The sequence below is a fragment of the Cricetulus griseus genome, chromosome 8, assembly GCF_003668045.3.
Source record: "Cricetulus griseus strain 17A/GY chromosome 8, alternate assembly CriGri-PICRH-1.0, whole genome shotgun sequence".
Classification (NCBI taxonomy): domain Eukaryota; kingdom Metazoa; phylum Chordata; class Mammalia; order Rodentia; family Cricetidae; genus Cricetulus; species Cricetulus griseus.
Genome location: NC_048601.1, coordinates 17,480,313 through 17,494,609, shown reverse-complemented (window position 1 = coordinate 17,494,609; position 14,297 = coordinate 17,480,313). Strand labels below are relative to the sequence as shown.

The following is a 14,297-nucleotide window of genomic DNA, read 5'->3' as shown; positions in this document are numbered from 1 at the left end:
CACGAGTGTGCTCCCCATCCTGTGAGTGTGCACGCACCTCCTGTATTCTGGAACTCGAAGCCAGCAGACTGATGCCACTGTCACGTAGTTGTGAGTGACTGGTGCAATTCCACTCTGACCACAGAAAGTGATGTTATGGAAACCTGGCTTTTCTTCTTCTTTTCCACTTTTGTCAAGACAATGGCTGACTTGGAATTTGTAGTAGTTGGGCTAAGACTCTAGACCTGGAAACCCTTGGAGGAGTTAGCACATCCCATAAACCTAACTCCTCCACTCCCTGTAGCTCTGAGAGATGAAGTCCTTAACTATTGCTATACCTGCATGGATTTTCAGGACAATGCTGAAAGACATGGGTGACTCCCTCCTTACTACTGTTCCTATTGTGTCAGTAATTTTTTTTTGCTAATTATTATTATTTTTTAAATCCACATTCATAGTTTCATTTTTACATTGCACAGCTTCCTTCAGAGCATGAGTGTTTCAGGAGGATTTTTATAGTTTCAGTTCATGTCGAGCAGCACCAGGGACTTTCCGCATATTTTCATTTTCACAACACAGCACAGACTATTTCTTGTAAGTGTGGTGGGGAGCATTCCTCAGATTTTAATTCAGTCTTGATTGCTTTGTTTACCTGTTGTGAAAAAGTAACTCAAAACAGGTGATTAAAGGAAGAAGAACAAAAAGCCCAGAGTAGATCAAATGTTACATCTTGAAAAATAAGCCTGTGGAAACTGTGGTAATAGTGGACACCATTTTCAGTACCTGTGGTGAAACCTAAACTACAAGTGGGGGTGGTGCTCATACCAGACTTCCGTTCACCCCACAGAGCCTGTCACTGTTCAGAACATTTGTGTCTACAATGGACTCATCAAGAGTCTATGGCAGTTTAAAGACATCTAGGACCCCAGAGTATAAGCCTGTATCACCCTCATCTCTTCCCTCAGGTAAGTGACTTTATTTCTTCTTTTGGTATTTGAACATTTTCTAGAGTTAAGATTCCCATTATATTTTAGTTTTTAAAAATCATTTATTTATTCTTTTTTTTCCAAAGACAGTTTCTGTTGTTTTTCTTTTCTTTTCTTTTCTTTTCTTTTCTTTTCTTTTCTTTTCTTATCTTTTCTTTTCTTTTGTGTATGTATTTTTTAAAATTTAAATTAGAAACAGGCTTGTTTTCCATGTCAATCTCAGTTCTCTCCTCCCTCCCCTCTTCCCCTCCCCCCCAACCTCTGTCTCATCCCCTTTCTACTCCCCAGGGAGGGTGAGGCCTTACATGGGGAATCTTCCAAGTCTTTCATATCATTTGGAGCAGGGCCTAGACCCTCCCCCATGTCTCTAGGCTGAGAGAGCATCTCTCTGTGTGGAGTGAGCTCCCAAAGTCCATTCGTATACTAGGGATAAACACTGATCCACCAGCAGAGGCCTCATAGATTGCCCAGACCTCCAAACTGTATCCACATTCAGGGGGTCTCGATCAGTCTGATGCTGGTTTCCCAGCTATCAGTCTTGGGTCCATAAGGTCTCCCTTATTCAGGTCAGCTATTTCTGTGGGTTTCTCTAGCCTGGTCTTGACCCCTCTGCTCATTACTCCTCCCTCTCTGAAATTGGATTCCAGGAGTTCAGCTCAGTTTTTAGCTGTGGGTGTCTGCTTCTGCTTCCATCAGCTGCTGGATGAAGGCTCTAGGATGGCATATAAGTCAGTCATCAATCTCATTATCAGGGGAGGGCATTCAAGGTAGCCTCTCCACTGTTGCTTAGATTGTTAGTTGAGGTCCTCCTTGTAGATCTCTGAACATTTCCCTAGTGCCTGGTTTCTCTTTAAACCTATAATGGCTCCCTCTATGATTGTATCTCTTTTCTTGCTCTCCTCTATTCTTCCCCAATTCAATCTTCCTGCTCCCTCATGTCCTCCTCTCCCTTTTTCTCCTCTTTCTCCTAACCCCCTTTTCCCTCCCCCATGCTCCCAATTATCTCAGGAGATCTTGTCCCTTACCCCTTCTCCAGGGGACCATGTCTGTCCCTCTTAGGGTCCTCCTTGTTTCCTAGCTTCTCTGGTGGTTTGCATTGTAGGCTGGTAATCCTTTGCTCTATGCCTAGAATCCATATATGAGTGAGTACACACCATGTTTGTCTTTTTGTGACTGGGTTACCTCACTCAGGATAGTTTCTTCTAGTTCCATCCATTTGCCTTCAAATTTTTCTGCTGAGAAGTACTCCATTGTATAAATGTACCACATTTTCTCTATCCATTCTTCAGTTGGAGGACATCTAGGTTGCTTCCAGGTTCTGGCTGTTACAAATAATGCTGCTATGAACATAGTGGAACAGATGTCCGTGTTGTATGAATGTGCTTCTTTTGGGTATATGCCTAAGAGTGGATTTGCTGGATCTTGTGGTAGACTCATTCCCATTTTCCTGAGGAACCACCATACTGATTTCCAAAGTGGCTGTACAAGTTGTCACTCCCACCAGCAGTGGAGGAGTGTTCCCCTTTCTCCACATCCTCTCCAGCATAAAGTGTCATTGGTGTTTTGATTTTAGTCATTCTGACAGGAGCAGGATTGTCTCTCAGAGTTGTTTTGGTTTGTATTTCCCTGATGGCTAAGGATGTTGAACACTTTCTTATGTGTCTTTCAGCCACTTTAGATTTCTCTATTGAGAATTATCTATTTAGTGCTGTACCCCACTTTTTAATTGGATTATTTGGTGTTTTTCTGGCTAGCTTCTTGAGTTCTTTGTATATTTTGGAGATCAGCCCTCTGTCAGATGTGGGGTTGATGAATATCTTTTCTCTGTGGGCTGCCGTTTTGTCTTGCTGACTGTGTCCTTTGCCTTACAGAAGCTTCTCAGTTTCAGGAGGTCCCATTTAGTAATTGTTGATCTCAGTGTCTGTGCTACTGGTGTTATGTTCAGGAAGCAGTGTCCTGTACCAATCCTTTGAGGGTACCTCCTACTTTCTCTTCATAAGATTCAGTGTGCTGGATTTATGTTGAGGTCTTTGATCCATTTGGACTTAAGTTTGGTGAGAAATATGGATCTATCTGCAGTCTTCTACATGCCAGCATCCAGTTATGCCAGCACCATTTGTTGAAGATGCTTTCTTTTTTCCATTGTATAATCTTAGCTTCTTTGTCAAAAAATCAAGTGTTCATAGGTGTGTGGATTAATATCAAGGTTTTCAATTTGATTCCACTGGTCTGCCTGACTGTTTTTGTGCCAATACCAAGCTGTTTTCAGGACTATGGTTCTATAATAGAGTTTGAAGTCAAGGATGGTGATACCTCCCTGTTCAGGGTTCTTGTACGGGGTTGTTTTAGCTATCCTGGGTCTTTTGCTTCTCCATATAAAGTTGTGTATTGTTCTTTCAATGTCTGTGAAGAATTGTGCTGGGATTTTGATGGGGATTGCATTAAATTGTAGATTGCTTTTGGCAAGATTGCCATTTTTACTATGTTGATCCTAGCTATCTAATAACATGGGAGATCTTTCCATTTTCTGGTATCTTCTTTAATTTCTTTCTTTAAAGACTCAAAGTTCTTATGATACAGGTCTTTCACTTTTTTGGTTAGTGTTACCCCAAGGTATTTTATGTTGTTAGTGGCAATTGTAAAGGGTGATGTTTCTCTGATTTCTTTCTTAGTCCATTTATCGTCCATATATAATAGTGCTACTGATTTTTTTTAGTTAATCTTGTATCCTGCCACTTTGCTGTAGGTTTTTATCAGCTGTAGGAGTTCCCTGGTAAAAATTTTAAGTCACTTATGTAAACTATCATATCATCTGCAAATAGCGAAAGTTTGACTTCTTCTTTTCTAATTTGTATTCCCTTGATCTACTTTTGTTGTCTTATTGCTCTATCTAGAACTTTAAGTACAATATTGAAGTGGTATGGAGAGAGTGGACAGCCTTGTCTTGTCCCTGATTTTAGAGGAATCACCTTGAGTTTCTCTCCACTTAGTTTGATGTTGGTTTAGTGTATATTGCTTTTTATTATGTTGTGGTATGTTCCTATTATTCCAGATCTCTCCAAGACCTTTATCATGATGGGGTGTTGAATTTTGTCAAAGGCTTTTTAGTGAGAAAAAGATCATCTAGTGAGATGATCATGTGATTTTTCTTTCTCAGTTTGTTTATATGGTGGATTACATTGATGGATTTTTCATATGTTGAACCATCTCTGCATCCCTGGGATGAAGCCTACTTGATCATGGTGGATGATTTTTCTGATGTGTTCTTTTTTTTTTTTTTTTTAAGATTTTATTTATTTATTATGTATACAGTCTTCTGCCTGCATGCCAGCAGAGGGCACCAGATCTCATTCAAGGTGGTTGTGAGCCACCCTGTTGTTGCCAAGAATTGAACTCAGGATCTCTGGAAGAACAGTCAGTGCCCTTAACCACTGAGACATCTCTCTGGCCCTTTTCTGATGTGTTCTTAGATTCAATTTTGAAAACAATACAATGAATCAATGTAATGAAGAGTTGGTTCTTCAAGGAAACCTACAAGATAGACAAAACTGTATCCAAACTTACCAAAAGGCAGAGAGTGAACATGCAAATTAACAAAATCAGAAGTGAAAGGGGGGGGGGAACATAACAACAGACACTGAGAAAATCCAGAGAATCATCAGGTCATACTTTGAAAACCTGTACTCCACAAAATTAGCCGGGTGGTGGTGGCAGATGCCTTTAATGCCAGCACTTGGGAGGCAGCAGGATCTCTGTGAGTTTGAGACCAGCCTGGTCTACAAGAGCTAGTTCCAGGACACCTCCAACACCACAGAGAAACCCTGTCTAGAAAAACCAAAAATAAATAAATAAATAAATAAAAAATCTAACAGAAACGGACAATTTTGTGGATAGATGTCACTTACCAAAATTGAATCAAGAACAGATAAGCTATTTAAATAGACCTATAAAGCAGTCATCAGAAGTCCCCCAACTACAAAAACTAAAAAAAAAAAAAAAAAAAAAAGCCCAGGACCAGATAGTTTCAATGCAGAATTCGACCAGAAATTCAAAGAACAGTTAATACCAATTCTGCTCAAAGTATTCCATACAATAGAAGCAGAATGGTCATTGCCAAACTCTTTTTACGAGGAGGCTTCAATAACCTTGATACCCAAGCCACACAAAGACACAACTAAGATAGAGAAATGCAGGCCAATATCCCTCATGAACATCGACGCAAAAATACTCAATAAAATACTGGCAAATCAAATCCAAGAACACATCATTTATTTATTCCTTTAAATTTTCCTTAACATTCCAACCACAGTTCTCGCTCCCACCACTCCTTCCACTCCCCATGAGTCCTCCCCCCAAGCCCGTCCCCAGTCCATTCCTCCTCATTACTAAAGGGCTCCCATGAGGAGTCAACAAAGTCTGACACAGCAGGTGGTGGCAGGCTCCTCTCCTATGCATTAAGGCTGAGCATTGCATCCCACCATAGGGAATGGGCTCTAACACGCTAGTTCATGTACCAGATTATATCGTGGTCCTACTGCCACTGAGCATAGCTCCTCACCCTAAGGAATGAACTCCAACAAGCTAGCTCATGTACCAGGTTTGTAATATGGTCCTACTGCCAGGGGCCCCTCTGGTAGTTCAAGCTTCACAACTGTCTCCCACATATGGTGGGCCTCGTTCAGTTCCTTGGAGTCTCCACAGTTGTAGGTCTAGAGCTCATGAGTTTCCATGAGCTTGGTTGAAACATGGACAGAGCTTCTGCTGTTCAGTTTCAGTTCTTCAGTTCTTCAGTTCTTCCACAGTTCTACACAGCTGTCTCTGTAGATTTCTCCAACATGATCTTTCCCTCCCTCTCTTCACTTGGATTCCTGGAGCTCGGCCTGGTGCTTGGTTGTGAGTCTCTGCATCTGGTTCCATCAATTACTGGATGAAGGTTCTATGGCGATAGGTGGGGTATCCTCCAATCTGATTACAGGGGTAGGTCTGTTCAGGCACCCTCTCCACTAGTGCTAGGAGTCTTAGCTGGGCTCATCCTTGTGGATTCTTAGGAGCTAACCTAGTACCAGGTTTCTCCCTAAGCCCATAGTGGCTCTCTATTAAGATATCTCTTTCATTGCTCTTCCGCTGCATCCCACTTGATCACCCAATTACCCCGTGTTCTCATCCTTCTTCCCCTTACTGGCCCTCATCCCCAGTTTCTGCAGTAGAGCTCATCTAATATCCCTTCTCAGGATGATCCACGCACCCCTTTTAGGGCCTTCCTTCTTTGTGGATTGCTGTCTGGTTATCCTTTGCTTTACATATAATACCCACTTATGAGTGAATACACACTGTGTTTGTCCTTATGAGTGTGGGTTACCTCATTCAGGATGGCTTTTTATAGTTCCATCTATTTGCTTGCAATTTGATGAGGTCACCATTTTTTTTTTTTTTTTTTACAGCTGAGTAGTACTCCATTGTGTAAATGTACCACATTTTTTTTTTTTTTATATCCATTCTTCAGTTGAGGGGCATCTAGGTTTTTTCCAGGTTCTGGCTATTACAAATAATGCTGCTATGAACATGGTTGAGCAAGTGTCCTTTTGGTATGAGTGTGTATCCTTTGGGTATATGCCCAAGAGTGGTATTGCTGGGTCTTAGGTAGATTGATTCTCAATTTTCTGAGCAACTGCCATACTGATTTCCAAAGCATCTGTACAAGTTTGCACTCCCACCAGCAGTGGAGGAGTGTTCCCCTGACTCCACTTCCTCTCCAACATAAGCTGTCCTCAATATTTTTGGTCTTAACCACCCTGAAATATTTCAGTTTTAAATGATTGCTTTGGGATGGCGAGATGATTCCTCAGGCAAAAGTACTTGCTTCACAAACCTGATAACCAAAATTCAGTTCCTAATGCCTTTGGTGGAAAGAAAATAACCCCCTAAGAGCTGTTCTCTGATATCTACACCTAGTGTGGCATGGACACACCTGTAGCCACACACAGAGGCACACACAGAGGCACACACAGAGGCACACACAGAGGCACACACAGAGGCACACACAGAGGCGCGCGCGCGCGCGCGCGCGCGCACACACACACACACACACACACACACACACACACACACACACACACTAATTAATTAAAAAAAACCTATTGCTCTGAAACAGTGGTTCTGTTAGTGTTGACTAGTGGAAGTTAGCTTGCCTTCAGATAACTGCAACTTCAGAGAGAAAAATCTTACACATTGCCATTTTATTTAAATTGCCTTCATGGCACATAAACAGAGCTTCTCCTATTCAGTCCCAGTTACAAGACCCTGAAGAAATAGTATTTTCCCTATATGAACAATAGACTGATGTAGAGATACTGCAGACTTGTGGTAAGAGCTTGATCATTCCAGATCCTGATACAGAACACAAACACTTTTACTCAGCTCTACTGCAGTTGCATCCCTAGCAGTCATCATTGGATAAACCAGCCCTCACCTCTGCCAGAGTAACTGGAGTGAAAGAAATGTGTAAGACTGAGGTAATACTCAGAGGATAACATGGTATGTGTGGATATGAAAAGGCACCAGAAACTGAGGTAGAAAAGGTGTCAAATTGTCGTGAGATAGTATTGTATTCTGTAACCTTACTAAAATCAGTGACATTGCAACATTTTCAATTTGATATCATTCTAATATTTTGAAAACCATGTGATTATCAACATTTTAGGATTTTTGGTTATGAACTATTAAATTATAAAAGTTACAATCAGGAAAATATCTTAGAGTCATCAAATCAGCTTCATTGTCATCTTTACATCAGGGTAAGGGGAAAGCGGAGGTTTTAACACTTCTGGGAGCATTCTATTCGCTGCCATGATAGGAAGAGGCCTGGTTTTATTTTCCTTGTGTTCATGCTTAGGAAAATGATGGGTAAGGCCTTGTTGGAATGGATGCAAGAAAATGAAGGCTGAGGATGTCCATGAGATTTCCTCATCAATACTATTTATGATTCCAAACCAAAAGACTAGAAAATTTGTCCACTCTCATTGTGATCATTATCTCACATACCATCAGCTTGCATAGAAACCTAAAGAACCCAGGCAGTAGAATAAAATAGAGGAAAACCTGTGAAGAGAAAACACTGACTCAGTAGTGAAAGAAATGAAACAACCTTGACCAATCAGCTAAACAACAAACTGCAGGTAATTCACAGCATAGTGAGTAGATCTCTCAGCGAACAAACCAACAAATACAGAAAGAGGGACATGGGCAGTGACCTGCTTTGTAGCCAAATGATCAAAAACCTGCTTTGATAGTAGGATGGATCAAATGTGTACAGAGCTCATGCATTCATTCAGAAACAAGCACCTACTATGTGTGAAGGAAGCATTGCTCTGGATGATGAGGTTGCAGCTATAAACAAATGGGACTATCCTTTCCCTTGTAGAGTTTATATAACTGTCAGTGTGCAGTCAGTGACATATGAACACCTGCCTCGGAGACTGTGTGATATTGAATGCCAGAAAGAAAAAAACCATTTAAGTGGAAATTAAGATTTTTGTTTAGAGATGGCATTACATCAAGCAGAGTGACCATGGCAGGCCTTCCTGTGAGATGATGCTGGAGTCAAGTCCTGGATGTTGTTGGGGACTGAGGCTGAGTATCTGAGAGATGAGCCCTCTAGGAAGCTGGACCAGTAAATGCCTGATGTTGTATGGGAACCTGCATGCCTGGTGCAGTGTGGAGATCAAGTCAGGAAGAATGCTGATGGATGGAAAGTCCTTTGGAAGACATTCCATTGGTCCAGATCAGCTTGAGGGGAAAGCCATTGACATGTGTTGAACAGTGGGGATGACTTAGCATTCTGTGGATACCAAAGAATTCCTGAAGCAGGCACTTCTATAAAACCAATGTTCACGTGGCCTCTTCAATGGCTAACGGTTGTTCTCTTCAATCTAATCTCATACAGAGCAGTCCCAATGAGCCCACCTTCCAGGGCAGGATATCTATGCAGTTTCGTATATCTTAGGGATAATAAACAGTGATCTCTAAAGTCACTAAAATAGCTTACATTTCGTTAAAATAAATCAAACCGAACCAAACCCAAACCAACAAAACAAAACAAAAATACTTTCAGGGAAAAATCAATCAAGCAAGCAAGACGGAAGGTAGGAAGGAAAGAAAGAATGAAAGATAGGAAGAAAGAAAGGAGGAAAGAAAGGGAGGAAGAAAGGAAGGAAGAAAGAAAACTACTGTTTATTAAATAGTGCTTTGTGTGTGTATGTGTGTGTGCCTGTTTGTAAAACAGTACACGCAGGGTGTAGCGCTATCTTCAGTTTCAGTCAGTCCACTAGGAGTGTTGGAAAGAGGTCTTGTAGTTAAGGGAGATCTTATGTGGTGACAAAATCACCTCTGACATTTACCTCAGATGTACTCAAGTGGATTTAACAAGTGCATTTTTTTGTACTTCCTAGATGCCTGCCGGTGCCCACACTGGCATCAGTTGGCTCTGAAACTCAGCTGTGCTGGGCTGATCCTTCTTTTCTTGAGCCTGATTGGCCTCAGTGTCTTAGGTAAGTGAGACAATTGTTTTTGCTTCGTAATTTCCCACATAAACGTTACTCTTCTACAGAGCATTTGGATACCTTGAGCCTAGGGGAAGGCCAATGACATTGAATGTCACAGGACAACATCTCTTGTCCACTACGGAAACTCCATAATTCTTCCATAATTCTTAATTTTCCTGAGAAACACTATGAAGTGTGTCATATGTGCATTTAGAAAGTAGAAAGATATGTCACAAATGTGACAAAATATGACAAAAATTAAGAAAACTGAAAGACTCCCATATTTATATTACATGCCTTCCAAACCTTCTTTTGGGATGGGTGTGGTTGAAGATGAGCAAGCTCAGGTGTGACTGTGAGCAAGCTGAGGGTTTCAGCAACATCCACAGACTGTCAATCAGATCATATGCAATCTCAGAGCTGTTTGATTCCATGTGTTCTGTGTTTTTCTTGTTCATATATCCAAATTTGTCCCTTAATCTAATTTGCTAGTATTTTATCCCGAGTCCACATTCTTAGGTTTTTTTGAAATAACTTGATTTCCTGAAGTGAGAAATATTGTTTTATCTACATCACAGTGGCTGCCCCTGAATTTCCCAGTGCCTCAGCTGCTGACTACTCCTCCACAGTCACCCATTGTTGTTGAGGCCTGGGGGAGCCTTCACGTCCCACTGTCCACCTCTGCCACTGCCCCAGCCACCTCCACATAGAGAGGCAAATGTCATTTTGACTAAGTCTCTACTTTTTTATTTTACCAATAAAGACTAGGGAGCCAGATGCTGGGGCGAAACCTGCTAGCTCAGAGAGCCAGAGAAAGCAGTTGGCTCTTTCTTTTGTTTTGGAGTATTCCTTTACATTGTATGAAAATGTGCCATTGTTATTGGCTTAATAAAGAGATTAATGGCCAATAGCTAGGCAGGAAGAGGTTAGGCAGGACTTCTGGGGACAGAAAGGTCTCAGGGAAGAAGAAAGGCAGAGTCACCAGCCAGATGCAGAGGAAGCAAGATGGGCAGCACAAAGTAAAGGTAATTGAGCCATGTAAAAGAACATAAAATATGGGTTAATTTAATTTATAAGAACTAGCTAGGAACAAGCCTGAGCTAAGGCTGTGCTTTCATAATTAATAATAAGTCATTATTTGTGTGCTCCCAGACCAAAGAAAAAATGCTGCTACAGCTGTTGTCCTAGAAATAGTTTCTCCTACACCATCTGAAACAAAAATTTCCTCTAACCAGATGTCCCTCCCTTTACTTCCTGGTTGCTTGCTCCATCTCTTGACCTACGGTTCATTTTATCTAAATAATGCAATCTCGGGGTTCCCAGTGTGATCAAATATCCTGCAAAAGGGAAATAAAGTACATGTTCCACCATTTGTTTCAGTATTTGATTCTCTCTGTGTGTTTTCTTATTTACTAGTTCGAGTCCTAGTGCAAAGACCACCAATAGCAAAATACAGTGTGTCTACTCAAGAGAACAGGACTGAACCAACAGGTAATTGTGTGATTTTAATTTCCTGAGAATAAGAGGCGATTTTTGATGTGTACTGTGAGTTACCTCAGTCAACGTTCAAACATCCCTCCATGAAGACACCAGGTAACCATAATTTTGACTAAGAAAACAGGCATAAACTGTTAAGAAGTCATGGAGAGTCATACAGTTTATGATTGTTGGTGCTGGAAACTTCACTGAAGCTGTGTAACCTTGAAGTCTATGATTTAGGCACCTGGCCATGTTGCCTCACGCTGCTGGTGCAAGTGATCCTTCATAGGCAAATATCAAGTTAAGAAGTTGAATATTTGGTTATTTTAATGAACATGTTGAACATTTTACTTTGTCTGGAGTTAATTAATAGAAATAAAACATAAAATGAATGCTTTGCCATTAATATGGATTCTTTGACGCATGACAGCATTAACATTGTTCCAGCATGCTCTAATGAAGCAGCTACTGTGTGGAGTTGATTGTGTTGCAGAAATAATCAAGTCTTCTTTCTTGCTCTAGGGGGATCATCCACGCTAAGGTGCCCGAGAGACTGGCATCCATACAGGGAGAAATGCTTATTTGTTTCCCAAACTTCCGGACCTTGGTCTGAAGGTCTAGCTCAATGCTCCATGAAAGAAGCCACTTTGCTGATCATTGAAAATGAAGAAGAATTGGTAAGTTTCTCAGTTAGAACATGGCACTTTTTAAAAGCCTTGTTGACATCTCTGGAGCTGAACCAATTGTCTATGCTGAGGAGGTGGAGACTTGGATTTTAAACACCCCATAATATGAGATACTAATTGGATTCATGATTTAATAACTGAACATATTGAGGTGACTCAATTAAAAGTGCAAATATAGAGGTATGAGTTTTACAAAGAAGAGAGAATTATGCTGGTGAGGAGGTAGCATGGACTTCAAGTAGCAGGAATAGTGTTTTAGAAGGTTAGTAGAAGAAAACCAGTCATGGATAAACAGATTGAAGATTAAGACTCCCACTATGTTTTGATTATAGAGATTCCTTCATGCTTTCTCAAAGAGAAGAGGACATCAATTTTTTATTGGACTAAATTATGTACCAGTGGAGAAAATCTGGAAGTGGATAAATGGCTCTATTTTAAATCCTGATCTGTAAGTATTAAGTGGGCTAATTTGAATATTCAATTCAAATCCGTATCATTGAAATTTTAATTTTGTAATTTTAATTAAGTTTATAAATTCTCCAGAGGCTCAGAATAGGTTGAAAAGACAGTTTCAAGATTGGTTGAAATTTTCATGTACAAGTAGACATCAACCCTTTATAACAGTGTGTGTGTGTCGTGCACAAGTGTGTTTGTGTTTATTTTCAATGGAGTTTTAAAGCACAAGATTAACTTTGTAGGGGTGGAGATAAAACATTTTAAAATTCCTATCTGGAATACATAGGTTTTTTTTTTCCTTTCTTTTTTTACTTTTATACTTCCTACACTTATATACAATTAAATTATTTTCTTTTACTTGTTTTCTTTTATTTTTGTACACCTGAGTGTATGGATGTGTATGATGTATTGGAAGAGCTCATAAAGGTCAGAAGAGGGCATCCGACTCCCTGGAACAGGAGTTACAGATGGCTGTGAGCTTCCATGTGGGTGCTGGCACTTGAACCTGGGTCCTCGGCAAGAGCAGTAAGCTCTCTTTACCTCTGAGCCATCTCTCCATTCCTACACAAAATCCTTTATGCAGTCCTTCAGAATTGTGGTAAAAATGTTGCACCACAGTGTGTTATGAAATGAGTTTCTCTAGACAGTGTTCACTCTGTATGTTGAATACATTTACTGAGCACCCACTACTGTGTGTAACTCTTGTCATACATTCATGTGCATCTCAATAGCTTTCCTAAACATTAGCAGGTATACCCCATGTATTTAAGAAATCTGTAGCTCAGCAAAATGAAGATGCTTTCCACATGGTCACATGACATGTTAGTAGCAGAATGAGGAGTTTTCACCCCCAATTCCCAAATCTTCTCCCCTTTATACACCATTATGAAGATGTTGCTGGAAGAATTCTTCTCTAGTGAGGGTGAAACTGAAAATTATGGTTTCTATCAGCTGTATCTTTAATGTTTCTATGTGTTTCTAAAGTTTGTTACTGTGTGTTTTCTGTGCTCAAACTCTGTATAATCAACAGTATCCTTAGAAGTCTAAAGAACAATAATGGCTGATGTGATAATTGCGAGAAAATCCTAAACACTAGGTTCAGCTATTCTTTGCTCTTCAGAGTACAAATCATGGGCACTAATGAAGAAAACAGCTGTGCAGTCATCTCACAGACAGAAGTGTTTTCTGACTTCTGTTCTGCCGACAACCGCTGGATCTGCCAAAAGAAATTGAAATATGTCTGAAATCCTGTGTCCTGACTCCTGATTGGGAATCTCACCTCTGCACTGACCTGTCCAGGCTGTCGGCCCTTCCAGCACGGTTAGGTGGCACAAAGCATGGACTATACAACCTCTGTGACTTACAGATGCTCACGTCCAATGTCTATTCTGTAAATATAAATGTACACAGACACAAATGTGCCATTCATTCTAAGAGGGGTGTTCTATAGGAAGAAGCCCAGGCCAGTAGGGGGCACTGGAGGCCTGGTGTGGCCTTTGTTGATCTCTGTCCCTGAGGTCATCTGCAGACAGCTGTAAAAAACTATTTGAAAATCCTCATCTCCATCTTCCACTCCAAGCTATCTCACATCTGGAGAACGCTGATTTTTAATTTTTTTTTTAAATTTTAATTAGAAAGAGGATTATTTCAATCCGAGGTCCCTTTCCCTCTGCCCTTCCCCTGCCCCCCCCAACAAACATCCTACCTATTCCATACCTTTTCTGCTCCCCAGGGAGGGTGAGGCCTTCTGCAGGGGGTCTTTAGAGTCTGTTATATCCTTTGGGTTAGGGCCTAGGCCCACCCCCTGTGTCTAGACTCAGGGATTATCCCTCCATGTAAGATGGGCTCCCAAAGTCTGTTCCTATGCTAGGGATAAGAACTGATCCATTAAGAGGGGCTCTATAGATTTCCAAGGTCTCCTCACTGACACCCACATTCAAGGGGTCTGGATCAGTCCCATGCTGGTTTCCCAGCGATCAGTCTGGGGACCAAGAGCTCCCCCTTGTTCAGGTCAGCTGTTTCTGTGGGTTTCACCAGCCTGGTCTGGACCCTTTGCTCATCACTCCTCCTTTCCTGCAACTGGATTCAGTTCAGTTCAAGGTTTAGCTGTGGGTGTCTGCTTCTACTTCCACCAGCTGCTGGATGAAGGCATATGAATTAGTCATCAATCT

General features: G+C 41.0%; 1 protein-coding gene across 1 annotated transcript; it reads left to right on the top strand.

The window, feature by feature from the left end:
• Positions 1-554: 554 nt before the first annotated feature.
• LOC100757275 (killer cell lectin-like receptor subfamily B member 1F) lies at positions 555-13,829 on the top strand. The gene is made up of 6 exons (XM_027429801.2): positions 555-944; positions 9,413-9,511; positions 10,922-10,996; positions 11,507-11,661; positions 12,003-12,118; positions 13,247-13,829. The coding sequence occupies exons 1-6, from the start codon at positions 860-862 to the stop codon at positions 13,368-13,370; spliced, it is 654 nt and encodes a 217-aa protein (XP_027285602.1). The 5' UTR covers positions 555-859; the 3' UTR covers positions 13,371-13,829.
• Positions 13,830-14,297: the final 468 nt, after the last annotated feature.

Excerpts from the sequence above, each read along its gene's own strand:
- LOC100757275 (XM_027429801.2), top strand. The coding sequence starts at position 860 with ATGGACTCATCAAGAGTCTATGGCAGTTTAAAGACATCTAGGACCCCA. Across the intron at positions 9,512-10,921 it reads GATTGGCCTCAGTGTCTTAG|TTCGAGTCCTAGTGCAAAGA; the intron begins GTAAGTGAGACA and ends CTTATTTACTAG. Across the intron at positions 10,997-11,506 it reads GAACAGGACTGAACCAACAG|GGGGATCATCCACGCTAAGG; the intron begins GTAATTGTGTGA and ends TTCTTGCTCTAG.